The sequence below is a fragment of the Sebastes fasciatus genome, chromosome 1 (assembly GCF_043250625.1).
Source record: "Sebastes fasciatus isolate fSebFas1 chromosome 1, fSebFas1.pri, whole genome shotgun sequence".
In the NCBI taxonomy this organism is placed as follows: domain Eukaryota; kingdom Metazoa; phylum Chordata; class Actinopteri; order Perciformes; family Sebastidae; genus Sebastes; species Sebastes fasciatus.
In genome coordinates this window covers 7730603-7748429 of record NC_133795.1, presented here as the reverse complement: position 1 = coordinate 7748429, position 17827 = coordinate 7730603, and the positions used below count along the sequence as shown (strand labels likewise).

The window sequence follows — 17827 nt, the reverse complement described above, 5'->3', positions numbered from 1 at the left end:
AAATACAACTCTGATGTAAACTATTGTAGTTGTGTACTCAAAATGTACTATTCTTACACTTAAAACTATACTTTTATAAACTAAAAAGTGGGCCAATTTAGTCCCAAGAAGAATTGAAGTAGTTCACTTAAGAGTATACTACTAGTACACTGATATTAATATACATACTACATAAAGTATACTTGGGAAATATACCTAATTTCACTTCATAAAATATACTTGAAAGTGTGATTTCAAACTGTCCAGATTTGTTGAAAGCAACATAGGCAGGATTTGTCCTGTTGATGTTTATGAACCATGTGGTCACAACAGAGAGAGGCTGGCTGCTGCAGACCACCAGGGAAAAGGTGTGCTAATCAGATATTAAGTCCACTTTCATCAGTGGCCAAACAATCATGTCCAAACAAAGGACGCAGTGATGGGACACTTTGGTTTTGAAAGGTCCACACCTCACCTATCTTATTACCAACACACACACACACACACACACACACACACACACACACACACACACACACACACACACACTCTCAGAATCAGAATCAGAATCGTGGTAAGAGGTATACACTAGGAATTTGCTTTGGTTTTGTTGGTGCAAGTAAACAGCATAATAACAAAAGACTACTCTTTTGTTATTATACTGTTTATTGGGATTGGGAGTTTATATCATGTTTATAGCTTAATTTGTATATTGTATATTGGTAGACATTTTTTTATTCTTATTTTATTCTAACGTTTTATCTTTTTTTATAAGAATACAAAAATTTAATTTCTACCAATATACAATACACAAAATAAGATATAAACATGATATAAACTCCCAATCCCAATCTCCCAATCTTTCCAGTCATTCCAGTTTCCAGTTTATTCTTATTTTATTCTAACGTTTTATCTATATAAAACGTTAGAATAAAATAAGAATAAAAACAAATTAATTTCTACCAATATACAATATACAAAATAAGATATAAACATGATATAAACTCCTTATCCCAATCTCCCAATCTTTCCAGTCATTCCAGTTTATTGTTATTTTATTCTTATTTTATTCTAACGTTTTATCTATATAAAACGTTAGAATAAAATAAGAATAAAAGCATTTAATTTTTACCAATATACAATATACAAAATAAACTATAAACATTATATAAACTCCCAATCTCATCCCATTTTAAACCCCTCCTGCTCCTCCCCTGACGCAGCGCCTCAATATAAAACCCTTAGTTGGCATCAAGAGGAGCGCTCAGCCGCATCACACCAGACAGACCAGTGCGCAACGATAGAGGATGATAATCTGAGTGTGTTTAGGAAAACTCTCGTTTTATCTTTACTCTAGTTTAGTCGTGCGTAAAAGTTGGGTAAAATGTTGCCAAGCGCTTTAACGACGATAACAACTCTCTTGTCGTGGTGTTACTGCGCGGTGGCCACGCAGGTCTCCTTCTCCAACTCCTCCGCGGACACCGAGGTGCGCTCCAGCTTCATCCAGCGGCGGCTGCGGAGTCAGGAGCGCAGAGAGATGCAGCGGGAGATCCTCTCCATCCTGGGACTACCACACCGTCCAAGACCGCTCCACCTCCACAACACCAAACACAACGCTGCTCCGATGTTCATGCTGGATCTCTACAACACCATCTCCTTCTCCACGGATGCAGAGCCGCAAGGATACTCTTATTATAAGCCCGTTTTACCGACTCAAGTCTCCGCCAAGGTGAGCCCGCAGGACAGCCGCTTCCTGGATGACGCAGACACCGTGATGAGTTTTGTCAATCTCGGTGAGTTTACAATCTGTCTTTACTTTTTTTTTTTTTTTTTTTAAAAAGGGACTATTTGTAACTTTCAGAAAAAAAAATAGAAATATTGTACCTTTTACTGCACTACATTTATTTGATAGATTTAGTTACTTTTCAAATTAAGATAATAAAAAAAAAAAAAAATGACAAACTATTATAGATTAATCTACCCATCAGTATATGGTCATTAAAATGAGCTTCACCTTTACCAGCTGCAACATTATAGTGATGAACACATTAATGCATCACCAATTATAATCCAGTAATATAATGTATATTATTCTGAAATGGACAATTCTGCATCATGAGTACTTTTACTTTTGATACTTAAAGTATATTCTGATGCTAATATTTTTGTACTTTTACGTAAGCAAAGTATTGAATGTAGGACTTTTACTTGTAACGGTGTATTTCTACAGTCCACTGTGATATTAATACTTTTACTTACAATATTTCTTTCACCACTGGTATCATTATTTTGTCTTCCTGTCTTGTTTATCTTTGTCGTTAAAGGGACTGTTTGTAAGAATCAGAAATGCTTGTTAACAGCGACTCCTGTGGCCGTTAAGTCAACGAAAGTCAGCGTTGGGTTCGCGCTTGTGCTCGCTCTACACAGACATGAACGAGCATCGCTCAAAACAGTGAGGCGACACACGTCAGCTAAAACCACAATATCACTCTATATTTCACCTGCTTGGCAGTAATGTTAGCTGACCAGACGAAGGTCTCTCCATGAATCACTGCTGATCTTAGTGTTGGCTTTTCCTGCCTCAGCCTCCGGGGCTGAGGCAGCGGGGCTCCGTAGTGAGTAACGTTATCGTCTCGCGACCGCAGCCGGTGGGAACAGGGGAGACACCAGCACCCGGTCTGAGACGATAACGTTTCTCGCTGCGGAGCCCCATCACTTCACAAGACACGGGAAACCTCTGTTGGTCTGGAGGAGCTGCAGCATTTATTTCTGCACAAACCTCCACTGTACATTCACTAGATATTCTCAGAGCTAAACTAACTCTTCTGCAGTGTGGAGTGATCGTGCATACGCGAGCTTACGCGAGCGCGCATGGGATCCTGACCCGGTAGATTTATACGTGTAAAAAGTTACAAACAGTCCCTTTAACGTTTCAAATATTTTTATTAAGAAGCATGTGCATGTCAGTGATACAGACTTCTGTGGGATGTGTATCATGCCTCATCTTTTATATATATCAACAAAAACAGACAATACTAGGAACTAAGGGCAAACTCTCCAAAAAATGGAGACAAGCAAATACAAAAAACATAAGTAGTGAAAGGAAAACAAAACAAAACAAAACACAATCCACCTTTACTAACCCCTTTTTTCCTATTTTAACTTTCAATATTTATTTAATATTTACTTATATGCATTTTAGTGTATATAAATGCACACTAAATATTGCTACATGGACTTGGTTTGCAGTGATAATCAGAGGTGGGACCAAGTCATTGTTTTGCAAGCCACAAGAACATCAAGTGAAGTCGTTGGTGTTGAAGTCCAAGTCGAGTTGCAAGTCTTTTTTGATTTTGTCAAGTCAAGTCGAAAGTCATGAAATTTGTGAGTCGAGTCCACACGTCTGGTAATAATGTTTTCATGAAAATAAATATATTTTTTATTCTTTGCAAAATGTCCAAATCAACCACTACTTATTATGTTGTTCAGGGGAGGTTTCATCTCCGTCATCTGATTAAACTGATTAATCTCTGATCTGAATAAACTTAAAGGAGAACTAAACACCCATTTTAAAAATTCATACATGTTATTCCCTATGGTCTAAGACGGTCCAAAAAATATTAGTAAACATGAACAACTCTCCCAAATCCAAAAACTAGAGTGCTAAAACTTTTATTTGTGATGTCATCGGGTTTAAAGTCCAGAGCTCCTCCATAGACAATGAATAGGGAGAGATGTTCTAGGTGACACTGAGAGCACCCAGGAGAATCATCGAAGTATAAGGGAACATTTTCTGTTTCACAAATGAGAACACTATAGTAGAATAAAGCTCATTTTGGTATAAAAAAAACAAACAAACATTCTGTGAGTCCACAAAATCAGTCTCCATTCATTGTCTATGGAGCAAGTCCAGACTTTGTACTTGATGACATCACAAGTTTGAGACTTACTCCTCTGGTTTCCGGCTTTGAGAGAGAGAGTAATTCATGTTCACAAATATTGATTGAACTTTCCTAGGTCATGGAAATTACTGGAATTCTTAATTTAGGTGTTGTTCCCCTTTAACATTATCCAGGAAATGAATTGACACTTTTTAAATAACTTAAATACTTATAATCTTTGGTCTTCGGAAGAAGGTTACAAGTATTTTCAAGTCAAAAGGCTCAAGTCCAAGTGAAGTCACTGGTAATGAAGTCCAAGTCGAGTTGCAAGTCTTTTTTTATTTTGACAAGCCGAGTCTAAAGTCATCAAATTTGTGACTCGAGTCCACGTCTCTGGTAATAATGCTTTCATGAAAATATATATATATATTTTTAATTATAGGACTATAAATGAGTATTCTTTGCAAAATGTCCCAATCAATGACTACTTATTATGTTGTTCAGTGGAAGTTTCATCTCTGTCATCTGATTGATTCAAGGTGTTAAATGTTTTCCATTTTGTTGTCGAGTCTCCCATTGCGACAGAGTGCACTAGTTAAGTCTGTGTGAGAGCCAGTGTTCCTGACATGGTGGCTTTTAGGTCACTTTCTTCATTTGAAATCAGCTGCATTATGCATCCCCCGAGCTGTAAATGTTATGACAACACGCCTGTATCCGATTTCCCCCAGAATCCCTTCAAAGCTCTGGGGGAGAGGCTTTAGCGTGGCTTTGTTTCGCATGACTAGGAATTGAACGGGCATTTACTAAACCCCTAGGGAGTGAGAGACAAGTTAGATCAAGATACAAGCTGCATCTAAACACGGGTTACTGATGTAGTAATCTCTGTCAGTGCAGGTGCTTGCATTCCTGCATTTATGTGTCTGTTTGTGTGTTTGTGTGGACGGTGCAGATCACACGGGTCACAGGTGGGAGTCGGGGATTCACTGAGACATTATTGAATTTATAAAAGTCAAATCCTGCCGTTGTTTCCCTTGGAGATCCTACAGCGGCACTGATATCACCATGGTGAAACAGCAGACGGCACAGTGCCTGTGGCTCTTATCCGGATGTGGTTACATCCAAAACTAACCCATGTCTTCTTTACGCCCCCCCACCCTCCAGCCTCAGGAGGCGGGTTAAAGGTCAACCTGAAGAGATGAAGTCTCAAAGAACCCTTTAACCTTCCTGTCTGCTTGTTTGCCATTGAGACTGAACTGAAGCTTTTAATTGAAGAGCTATTCAGAGGTATTCTTCAGCCCCTACATGTGTAGTTAATACAAAACATTTGGAGACTGTAAAAACAAAATCTGAAACATAACATTTTACGTCCTCAGTCGTGAACTCTTAACTGACGGTCTTTAAGCTAATGAGATCTGGAAACATTGTTTCTGAAAACTCGGAGCAGATTTTGTGTGGTTCCACATCTGAGGAGTTTGATTATAAAGAGGAAGGAGGAGAAGAAAAGGACACAATGAGTGCGCATTATTTCTCTCTCTCAAAAACCCACCACGGCCTCCTCCTGTGCTGATGATTGGCAGCGTTTTTCGCCAGGGCTCCCACAATGTGCTGGAAGTGACTCCGTCTTGGTGGTCCTGGGATGATCGCTTCAAGACTGAACTGGATTATGGTATTTCCCTTCCAAAGACCACAGCTTCCAGTGTGACGGAGAGCTGCTGAAGAGCTGCCCAGCCTCTTCTCCCAGTGCTCCCAGGAACATCCTGCAGGTGGACATAGAATAATATTTTAGACAAATCAGCCTCATTTACTCGTATTAAAGAAGACCTATTATGCTTTTTTCCCTTTCCTTTAGTGTGTTATATAGTTTAATACGTTTGTGCATGTAAAAGGTCTGCAAAGTTACAAAGCCCACGCAAAAAGGGAGTTACTCTCCCCCACAGAAACACAAACTGCCTGAAGTCCCGCCTTTTCTTCAGTTACGTGGTGACGTAACACATTTTCTTAATTCCTGCCTGTTTGTGTTGGTTCAGGGGGCTCACTGAACCCCTTAGAAATGCATCTTATATTTTTTATAATAACGCAGAACTAATAATTTATTGTAATGATGAATAATATCGACTTGTGTCTTCTTATTGATAGAATAAGAAACCAACAAGAGAAGAAGATAGATTTGTGATTTATTTTTATTTACTTATAGCCTAATAACATCAGACACTCAGTCCACACACCGTTAAATATGCACTTTATGTTACGCCATGTAAACAAACCAAGTACCCATCAGCTGTACGCTCCAGATCAGACGTATAGCCACTTCAAAGATGGGTGAGTAGTACTTGCTATCTTCTGACGTTTGTGTTTTTTAAACAGAAAACACAGGTTTTATACTGCGATATTTACTGAAAATGATACAAATACAGCCAACAGTAGTCTCTGTAAACTTTCAGGCGATCTCCCTCCAGCCTGCTGCCTCCTTATTTGGGTGTTTGTAGTGAAATGAAGAGGTATCAGATAGATAACTACTCATTTCACTTCAATGATTCAGCTGTTCCTCATCCGTTGCAGCGCTTTCAAAGCGAGCGACAGGAATAAAAAGAAACAGTACCCGACAAAGGTTCAGCTAAAAACGGCTCGCTGCACAGCGCTTCATCGCTTGCGGCCAGTTTGTTAATTCCAATAAAAAACAATGCGATCAAACTGATTTTGTCACTGACGCAATACACTAGACCGAACTGCGTTGTACACATTACATTTCCTCTAGATTTCTTTTGTGAACCCCCAACCTGAAAGTTCAAACTGAGCGGCTAGTTTGGCACTCGCTCAGACAAAGCTAGTTAGAGCGGAGCTGGAGCGGAGTCCGAAGAGTTTGGTTCAGTTGACCAATCAGAGCGGGCTGGACTTTTTTGAACATTAACGCATGTAAACATGTTCTAGTAGAAACCCAAAATACAAGTATACACCTAAAAATGAGCATAATAGGTCTTCTTTTATTGAAATGAATTATGTTAGAGGGAAAGGATTCGGAGGGAACGAGTCAACCCTTCTTTTTTCACTTGTATTTGAGAGCCTGTGTAGTCATATTATGAAGTCTACACAAGCATGCACTATATCACATCACTGCACACATGCTGATGCACATACACGGCCGCATATGTTTACTTCTGTTAGAACGCCAAACCACAGGTCATACTTCAAAATCACCAGCAGGAAGCATTCGTCTCGTTGTCATGCAACATTACACAAGGCAGCTGCTACTCCACTGCACATTTGTAGTTGCTCTTGAACGTTTGTTTATAAAGAAATGCATTGAATGTAGTGCAGAGGCCTGACTTAACACTCAATCTCATCAGTTTGTAGCTGTTCTGCTCTCCCGCTCCTCATGTTGACCCTCTTGTTTATCGCTGCTGAAATCTTTGCCTGGAGACGTGTACACGTGCGTTCAGTATGGGCTCTTTTTGTTGCATTGACTAGCCACGAAACACCTGCGGAGCATGGGAAAAGGCTTAATGACCAGAAATGTCACTGGCTTTCATTAAGATAGAAAGAGTGCAAAATGCTCTCCTAACAGTTGGAGGAGTGACCGTGTCGCTGGAGAACAGAAGGTGTATTGTGCTTTGGAGAACAAGCGGGAAGACATGTGTTTGTCCTGCCAAGCTGATCTGCAGGAAGCAAAAAAAGATCATAAGAAGAATTTAATTTGCCCGACCAGAAAATTGCATTAACCTTCTCATTATTTATACATACGTCTGCAAAATAATTCCTTTAAGCCCTCTTCTGTCTTTTAAACCATGTGCAGAATAACTCAATTCAGTAGACTTGGTTTGTCATCAATAAGCAGACACGGTGCTACATTCTGCAGCAAAAAAAGTACTTGCAATATTTGTTTAGAAAAAGCCTTTTTGGTGCTTCAAATAATCTGCAAGAAAACAACTTAAAGGTACAGTGTGTAGGATTTGGCGGCATCTAGTGGTGTGGTTCCAGACTGCAACCAACTAAGTACCCCTCCGCTCAGTCCTCCCTTTCCAAGACTGCGGTAGCGTGAGCCGGCGAGTGCAAAACCGTGGTAACGCCATTCCCGGCACTCAGGCTACATCCACACTAATATGTTTTTGTTTTAAATGCAAAAATATTCCTACGCTTATGCCTGGCGTCCACACTACTCGTTTGAAAACGCTGCTGACCCAGTTTTAGTTTTGATACTCAGGGGTGTGTTTTAGTCGGAAACGGAGAACTTTGAAAACGATGACGCAGACACCCACGTTCGCTTCTTGATTGGGTCCTTCCCTGGAACCTTTTCCAGAAGAAAACAAATGACATCAGCCTTGACCATTAGTGGTTAATTTCAACATGGATAACGAGTTACAGGCGTTGCTGACCTTGTTGTCTATGCTGGCAGCTGTTGTGCAGTTAAATTCTTCATTTTATAATGCTATTACTGCCTGCATGTGCAGGAGGCAAGCTATTATTCAAGCGCTTTGCATCAATTCCCATGTCCAGTGCAGCTTCCTGTTTACACCAGCACGCGCATGCCCAGTGTACGTGAATGGTCAAGTGATATGCGTTTTCAGGCATCGTAGTATGGCCGAAGATGAATTCTGAAGCTCTAAAATGCTCGTCTGGACGGAGATCGTTTTTATTTTAAAATGAAAATGTATTAGTGTAGATGTTGCCCCAGAGGCCATCCTTACCATAATAACACTACTCTAGGAGCAACGGAAATCAGACGGCGGTACCACGGTTTTGCAACTCTGCAGTTTCACAAGCGTGTCGGAGAACTACGGTGGCTTTCAGGTAACGTAAAATCGTAAAAGGCTCTCTCTAGAGCCAGTATTCGGTTTGTCCGTTCTGGGCTACTGTAGAAACATGGCGGACTCCATGAAGAAGACCCGCTCCCTGTGTAGATATGAAGGGCTCAGCAAAACAAAAGCAAACAAAAACACAACGATTCTTAGTTTCAGGTGATTATACACTTATATAGACATAGTTATGAATATTATTTTCCATTTCTGCTAATAGATCCTTTGAAATGTTACACACTGTTCCTTTAAGCAACGCAGTCAAACTTGTCAAACTTATGCAGACATTCGTGGATTTGAAAGGACAGAAACTGTTCACTTGATTAAAAGATTTACAACTAACTTTAGTCAATTGAAAAATAAAGAGAGCCTGACATATGTTAGAAGCAGTCCCGAAAAGGTCATATTTTTGTCTTTTTTTTGTTTTGTTTTCGTGCAGACATTGTAATATATCTTTAAACCACCCATGCTGATGCGTAAAAAAAAAAACATTTACTATAAAATTGCAATAGGTTAATGATAGCTTCGTGGCTGTGTGGCCCTGCAGTGTCAGGAGTAATCTGAAGTGTTGAAATGCCTCCCAGAGGGAAGTTTGCATATCTGAGGTCTGATCTCTGCAGCTAATGGTCCCTAACGTAAACACACCGAGTCCTTACAAGCAATTATTGCTTTCATAAAAACACCCCTCGTTCCCTTCCAGCATTTAATTGCGGTCAAACAAATGACTAGCAGGGTTCAGAATGCAGCGCTCTTAACGACAAACGGCTTGTGTGTGTTTTTGTGTCGTTAGAAATGTTTTTAGAAGACTCCGTGCGCACTTTCGTGAAAAAAAAAAGAAAGTTTCTAGTGTTGAGTTGCTGTGTGTCTGAAACAATAGTGGACGCAGGCTGATGTCATGATGATGTCATGATGTACGCCAGTGGGCAGGATGTGTTTAAGGTGACTAATCGCTGCTCGGCTCTGCACACCTTCACCGGAGACCTCCACTGCTCTTTCCAAGGACAAACACATTGGCGAGCGCTGTAAAAACAGGACACTGGAAAGCTTCAGGAAGCTTTGGGGTCTTTCTGACCACCGTTCTCCTGGAAAGTCTGAGTGTTGGAGCGCTTCAGCTGGCTCAGGGCGGGTCGGAAACCCCACGGTGCCATCGGCTACTGCTGCTTTACTTTATCCTCTACAATCAGAGTGATACATGGGAAAATGATCAGGGAGGTGTGGGTGGTACAGGCCCTGGTAGTTAAGTCACACATGAATTTGTGCGTCTCTCTCTATACTTTATGTGAGTGTGTTTGTAAAAGCACACTGGCAGCTGCGGTTTTCCGGGCAGTGCCTTAACAGGCCTTTTCTTGTGGTCTGCACATGTGTGTAATTTAAAGCAGGGAGCCAAACTGAGCCCTGAGTGTGTTTTTTCTCTCCCCCACATTCATTGGCACGTATGGCAGACTTAAGCGATGTTTAGATCAATCACTTCACAGCAGGGTTTTTTCCTATTTCTGACCCAGCGCTTCCGAGATGTGGGCAGAGTGACACACATCAGAGCAGCGTTTGATTCGGCGACAGTTTTGACAGATATGCAACCGCCGACTGGTTTTACCATCTGATTGTACTCACGGTGGTTTGCCCTTTTTTCCCCAGATGTAAGAACTTCCCCGATGGAGCATTTTGATAAAGCACATCAAAGCAATCAATCAAATGCTGATTTATCGCCTCTATTCTGTTTTTTTTTTTCTCTTCCTGGTAGTTGATCAGGATCAGGATCTTCTGTACCAGCAGCACAGAAGAGAGTTCCGGTTTGACCTTTCCCGTATCCCAGAGGGAGAGGCCGTCACAGCAGCAGAGTTCAGGATCTATAAGGATTTCATCCAGGAGCGCTACGAGAACGAGACATTCAGAGTCAGTGTGTACCAGGTCCTGCAGGAGCCTCCAGACAGGTATGGGTGTTTTCTTTCTTACTTAAAGGTACAGTGTAGGGATGTCCATAATTAACTGTTTCACCGTTAACCGACATTAAGCATTTTAACTGATTAACGCTATCGGTTAAAAGAAATGTTAATAATTAACTCAAAAGCTGAGCGGCTCAGAGGAGCCGGAGTTGCAGGATACAGGAGGTCGGCTCCGGTCTCTGGCTCGCTTGAGCGCAGCGAGATGTAGTTTCGTATTATTTATTCACCGACAAATAAACTGTACACACACTGCTACACTAACGTTCACAGCTAGAATGCCACCAACAACCTCACACTCACCGCCAACACACGGTCTGTTGGAAACTCGCTAAAGTTACGCAGACTACGTGTGCGGCGGCGAGCCTCCGGCAATGCTAGAGCTGCTAACGTAGCACAAATACACACTGTTTGTTGGACACTCGCTAAAGTTAAGCCGGGCAGACACACAGCTGACAACCTGCTAAACTAAACTAAATGTGCGGTGGAGACTTCTTCTGGGAAAGTGGCTCGTGACACTACACGCAGCATCGTGGCTGCTAAGTTAACGCTCCCGGACGGGTGAACTGGGGACTCCCGTCAACGAATATGTGTTGTGCTCCTGCAGCTGGTACGAGGCACAAATCTTGTCGGTTAACGGTTAATAATCGGTTAACAAGGGTCGGTTATCGGTTAAGAAAATATTTCAAAATGAGCATCCCTAGTACAGTGTGTAGGGTTTGGCGGCATCTAGTGGTGTGGTTGCAGATGGCAACCAACTGAGTACCCCTCCGCCTTACTCCTCCCTTTCCAAGACTGCGGTAACGCGAGCCACCAAGTGCAAAACGGTGGTAACGCCATTTGCCATCAGACTGCGGGAAAAGACGTGAAAGGCTCTCTCTAGAGCCAGTGTTTGGTTTGTCCGGTCTGGGCTACTGTAGAAACATGGCGGAGCAACATGGAGGACTCCATGAAGAAGACCCACTCCCTGTGTAGATATGAAAGGCTCATTCTAAGCTAACGAAAACACAACGAAAACACAACGATTCTTAGTTTCAGTTCATTAGTTTTCAGTAGTTTCATTCCTAGTTGTTGAGATATTTCAGTTGGCACCATCTCCAGAGCCACACCGCTAGCGTAGCAAAATATGTGACTGTTCACAAACAGTGTTCCTGGTAGTCTGGATAATCTCCACAACACACTGTCAACAGTTTTAATAGGGAAACGAGTTCCTAAGACATGCTGCTGGTGAATATTTTAAATGTTTAAATGTAATTCTTCAGTACTGTGAGCACTCAAAACTCACTTTCCATTTGGATGAACTGAAACTTTAAAGCATTTTTCAAATGAAGTCTTCATAGTAGCAGGTTTCATTGCTACATAATGATTATCCTCTTATGCTGCTGACATATTATGAATAGTGTGGTTAACAAACACCTACTGTGTGTTTTCCTGTTCTGACTGCTCGTTTGGCTGCCGTACGTGCACACAGATCTGTCTGCTTTGGCTGCGTCTGTCTGCATTTCCCTACAGGTTATTTCTGCTGATGTTAGTGTCAGCGCCGGAGCTGTTTACACAGACATTAGTGTCAATTACAGAAACACAGTGGTTCCCTCCAGAGCAAGTTTACTCTCACACAGTCAGATCAGGACAGTCCCCGGGAGACCGGCATTTATAACACGCAGCTCCAACCACAAATAACACTCTCAACCCCTCAAGACGTCAATTTACTCTCTTTCTCTTACACAGGTGGTCACTCCATGTTTCTGTCTGTCTGTACTCTCACAGTTTTCAAACCACATCTGAAATTGGATTACAACACGACAGATTATCCGATTGTAGAATAATTAGACGCCACACATCTCCTTCAAATCAAAGTTCTACCACCCACATCATAAACGCTCTCAGCAGAAGGGATCATGTGTAGGCAGCAGATTTAAAGTCCTTCACCGGTGACAGCGGGGCTGACGATGGTGTTAAAGGCAACACCATTGTCATTCACAGACGAGCAGGCGGCAGGACTAAAGGCAGACGTCTGCCTGAGGGTCTGAAACTCAGCCTGTAAACAAAGCTATTGTCTGTGAAATCTGCCCTTAAGACGGCACATATCAGTATATAGGAGTTTTCTCCTTTGATAGTGGCTGTTCGTTGTGGGTGGATACAGGATTCAGGGTGTTGCATGATGACGGGGACTTACCCTGGATGTTTGGATGACTCACTACGCATCGTTTTGAGGCTGAAATGACAAAAACAAATCATCTTTAATCTTGCATTGAAATATTTTAAATAATTTATTGTTTTCATTTATTATTTGCAATGCATATGTCTATCAGCGGTTTGTGCTTTTTTGCACTATATGGTGCATTATTATTAAATTCAGGCCGAATCAATTCACTATGAAAAGCTTTTATATATCCTGATTCAGTGTATTTGCAGTCACAAATGTTAAAGGTGCTCTATAAAATACCCAGAGCATTAATATAGCAGCTGTGTAAAGATATAAAGGAGTTATGTCTACCTGAGCAGAGAATGAAGTCACTCTCCCTCTGTATGTGTTGTAATCTGAGCTTCTCCGAGCTTTGTTGACATCGCCGGGCTGGCGCATGCCTGTTAGTGTGTGTTAGTATTACCCACTGGCTAGACGAATACAGACAACCGCCGCCTGCTGGTGTGGAGAGTTATTTCCTGTCACGCAGGCACAGACATACGTGGTAGTTGGACGTCGGTGCAGTTTTTGCGATGTGTTCGAGTGCAACTGGCGGCCTTCGTCGCCGCTAGTTCTTTGATGTCAGGTTGTCTCTGTCCTCCAGCACATATTTGATTTGAAATGAAACAATGACTATGAGATTAAATAGTTGTCTCTCAGCTTTAAGTTGAAGTTGTTTATAGCCCCCTCTTTTATATAACTGAGCAGGTCAAAGGTGACAAAGCATCATTTGAAACAAGTTAACATAAACTTAATTAAAGTTGTTTTGTATATGGTTCCTTTGCAGTCCCTGACTGTCTGGAATTTACAGCCCACATACATCCACTGTGTCTATTAATTACATTAATTATGTTTTGGCCTTCAGTCTGGTCTTCAACGAATGAAACACATTCTCCGTTGGACTGAGGTCAGGTGTCTGACTTGGCTTTTCAACAGCATTCGACTGTTTGGCAATGAAAACCTCTCGGCTGCCTTTAATGTATTATTTTCCTGCTGCGTTGTCCTAGCATTGGGGGATTATGTATAACGAGGGTTACGTAAACGCCTTCAAACAAAAGACCAAAATAAGCACTTTAACATCATTGTTTAATTTTAAACCCAATGTGCAAAACAACATAAAACAAGCTGTCCTAATACTTTATAACTGTGCTGTAGCTATTAGAGGACCACACATGTAGCATTGTTTAGCCTATTAAATACTAATTTTATGTAACTTGTATGACAGCCAACCATTTTCCTAAGCATACCAATGCACGTTCAGATTGTTTTCATACATCCCAGACAACCCTTGTTTTCAATTAATTTCACAAATGAAAATCAATTTGCAGAAACTTAAAAACAAAAGATGGGCAACAAATCACAGCAGACATTTCCAGAGCTGCAACAATTAATCGATTAGTGTTCAACTATTAAATTAATCACCAACTATTTGGATGATTGATTAATCGGTTTGAGTCATTTTCTAAGAAAAAAAAAAGTCAATATTCTCTGATTCCAGTTTCTTAAATGTGAATATTTTCAGATTTCTTTACTCCTCTATGACAGTAAACTAAATATCTTTGAGTTGTGGACAAAACAAGACATTTGAGGACGTCATCTTGGACTTTTGGGAAACACTGATCAACATTTTTCACCATTTTCTGACATTTTATAGACCAAACAACTAATCGATTAATCAAGAAAATAATCAACAGATTAATCGAAAATGAAAATAATAGTTAGTTGCAGCCCTAGACATTTCATCGCCATGGCGTTTTTCCAAACTTAGCATTTTGTGCAAACATATAACATTCATATAAATTTGTGATGTGTTTCATTTTGCAGCCAAACAATGAGATACTCCACTGAAAACCTACGTTTTGACACTCAGTGCTTTTAGCCTTGAAATGCCTTGAATTCACTCAAATACCGTCCTCTCCTCAGTGACGTGGAGCTCTTGCTGCTGGACCAGCGAGAGGTGTGGGCTGCGGAGGAGGGCTGGCTGGCGTTTGACCTGACCGTCACCAGTAACCTCTGGCTGGTCAACCCTGAGCAGAACCTCGGCCTGCACCTGGTCCTGGAGGACAGCCACGGTCAGTCACTGCCATACATTAACTAACACGGGGACGGATCCATCACAGAAACAACAGCAAGAATACAGTCTTTGTTTGGAGGAATGATTTAAGGCTCTCCACCACATATTGAGTTAATGTGTGTAGGGGGGTTCTTACAGAGTTTAAGTTACGATTGTGGTCATATTAGGATGAACAAATGTTTTTTAGTAGAGGCTTAGATGTGTGTTATTGTCATCTTCTCTCATTGTCATCTTCTCTCCCCCTGTCTCCCTCTGTAGGTCAGAGGAGGAACCCCCGACTGGCGGGGCTGCTGACGGGCAGCGGACCTCAGGACAAGCAGCCCTTCATGGTCGCCTTCTTCAAAGCCAATGAGGTGCGCTTCCGCAGCATCCGCTCTGCCAACAAGGGACGCCAGTCGAACCGCTCTAAATCCCAGAGGACTGTCCAAGATGCACTAAAGGCAGTGGAGGCTGCAACAGGTGCCCAAACCCTTCAAACTGACTCTACTTGTGGTTTTAATGACTGGCATTTAATACTTTTTGTACTATGATACTTGTGTGTGCTCATACTTGCATGTTTTCCGTTTCAGATACCCTTGGCCTCTCCAGAGAGGGATGTAAAAAGCACGAGCTGTATGTCAGTTTCAGAGATTTGGGATGGCAGGTAAAATTCTGAACTTTCACTTTATCTCATTTTGAAATAATTTCACTTTTCTTATATCCAAAAGTGACAATTAATCTCAGTATTCAATATATACGTATATCAATCTCAGCCATTTATCTGTTTTTTCCACACTAACTGACGACCCAGAGACACCACGTGATACCAACGTTTTTTTACGATTGACTCACGAGCCTCGTTAGAACTGGGAACCAAACGTCAGATATCTTCCACAGAGATAAACAAAACATTCATTGTGGACCCGCCAACATTTTTTCAATGATGAATTCACAATCCTAATATTTTTTCCGGAAAAGTCATACTTTTATTCGGCAACTTTCTAAAAGCTCTGTAGATGTTTGTTTTTTTTGTTTAAATATTCATGTTCATAAAACTTAGGGCGGTCAAAGTTAACACAATAATAATGCATTAACGCAAATTTGTTTTAGCCTCACTAATGTCTTTAACGCATTAACGCAACTTGCCATTTTTAGGTTGTAGCGGGTTCTGTTTTGAAGATACTGGCGTCATATGAAACTAGAAAAATTAAGGAATCCATTGGTACCTACTATTTAATACTAGTTTGTCATGAAGGAGGTTAAATAACGCTCCAAACATGCGCTAAATTTTGGCGATGAAAAACTGGCATGACCATTTTCAAAGGGGTCCCTTGACCTCTGACCTCAAGATATGGGTACCCACGAGTCTCCCCTTTACAGACATGCCCACTTTATGATAATCACATGCAGTTTGGGGCAAGTCATAGTCAAGTCAGCACACTGACACACTGACAGCTGTTGTTGCCTGTTGGGCTGCAGTTTGCCATGTTATGATTTGAGCATATTTTTTATGTTAAATGCAGTACCTGTGAGGGTTTCTGGACAATATCTGTCATTGTTTTGAGTTGATACTTGATTTCCAATGATAAATATATACATACATTTACATAAAACAAGGATATTTGCCGACTCCCATGTTGATAAGAGTATTAAATACTTGACGAAGCTCCCTTTAAGGTACATTTGATTAAATATTTTAATCGATTGACAGCCCTAATAAAATTTTTATCAATAAGACCTTTAACTTTTACATTTTCCTCTGACCAGGACTGGATCATAGCACCAGAGGGCTATGCAGCGTACTACTGCGAGGGAGAATGCGCCTTCCCTCTCAACTCCTACATGAACGCCACCAATCACGCCATCGTGCAAACCCTGGTAAGTCCCAAACAGCCCCCGTGATGATGACTTTAACACTTTCACTACAACCTCCACTTTCTGTGAGGACTGATTTGTGCTTCTTCTGACCGCAGGTGCACTTTATCAACCCGGACACGGTGCCTAAGCCCTGCTGCGCCCCCACCCAGCTCCACGGCATCTCGGTGCTCTACTTTGACGACAGCTCCAACGTCATCCTTAAGAAGTACCGCAACATGGTGGTCAGAGCCTGCGGCTGCCACTGACCGCTCGAACCCCCCCTTTCCTGTGAGTTTGGCGAATCTGGGGGGGGGGGGGGGACACTCAAGAAAGGCGGAAGTGAAGGAACCAGAGACAAGAGATGATTGAGTGGCTGCTCATCGGGGAGCTCCTGCCAAATCTGGTGGTTTTATGAGCAGCAGCTGAGCCTCCCATGCAGTATTAACCACTACCACAAACCAAGTAGAACTATTGGTAACAGAGACCGGTTGAACAAAGGGGTTTCTTTTGCTTCCCTTTGAGTTTGGCAAGAAAAAGTGCACTGAAAGGACTTCAAGCAATGTGGAGCTAGTTCAGAGACTCAAACAAAACATTCAGTTACTATTTTCCCTAATGTGCAACACACATCGAGCTGCATTTGAATTCAAGCATTGACCATCAGAATATAAAATATTTCCTGGGTGGAAATGTGCATTTGGTAACTTATTTCACAACTTATGAGACTTTAAAAGCTCCATCTTCCTGTTCCTTTTCTTTTGGAACAGCTGGATGAACTTAATGATGAGAAAAAAAAACTCACCGGCGTTGATCTGGTGGTTCAGACGGCCACTTGGACCGGGTCAGGTGTGAGACATCTGGCAGCTGATGTAGAGGAGCTCAGTGAAGACTGGCAGTCGAGACTGTTAATAACAGTGTGGGACTGAAAGGCCTGCCTGTTGAACATCCTGGTGCAGACGCACAGTTTGATCACCAGGCCTGTGAGAGGCAAGATGTCAGTGATTCATCTTGGTGAGACGGACATCGGGGCGTGCACCGTCGCCTCGACTGCAGCTGCCTCCTGAGGTCAAACCTGAGCTGCAGGTGGGCAAAGAGAAAGCTGTAATTTTATTTTGTCAGATTAAAGTAGTTGAATAAATGGAAAC

General features: G+C 41.7%; 1 protein-coding gene across 1 annotated transcript; it reads left to right on the top strand.

The window, feature by feature from the left end:
- Positions 1-1155: 1155 nt before the first annotated feature.
- Positions 1156-17033, top strand: LOC141754372 (bone morphogenetic protein 7-like). The gene is made up of 7 exons (XM_074613422.1): positions 1156-1772; positions 10392-10581; positions 14699-14847; positions 15108-15308; positions 15419-15492; positions 16596-16706; positions 16802-17033. The coding sequence occupies exons 1-7, from the start codon at positions 1364-1366 to the stop codon at positions 16949-16951; spliced, it is 1284 nt and encodes a 427-aa protein (XP_074469523.1). The 5' UTR covers positions 1156-1363; the 3' UTR covers positions 16952-17033.
- The last annotated feature ends 794 nt before the right edge of the window (positions 17034-17827 follow it).

Coding starts and splice junctions, on each gene's coding strand:
- LOC141754372 (XM_074613422.1), top strand. CDS start 1,364: ATGTTGCCAAGCGCTTTAACGACGATAACAACTCTCTTGTCGTGGTGT. Junction 1,773..10,391: donor GATGAGTTTTGTCAATCTCG/GTGAGTTTACAA, acceptor TCTTCCTGGTAG/TTGATCAGGATCAGGATCTT. Junction 15,493..16,595: donor TCAGAGATTTGGGATGGCAG/GTAAAATTCTGA, acceptor TCCTCTGACCAG/GACTGGATCATAGCACCAGA.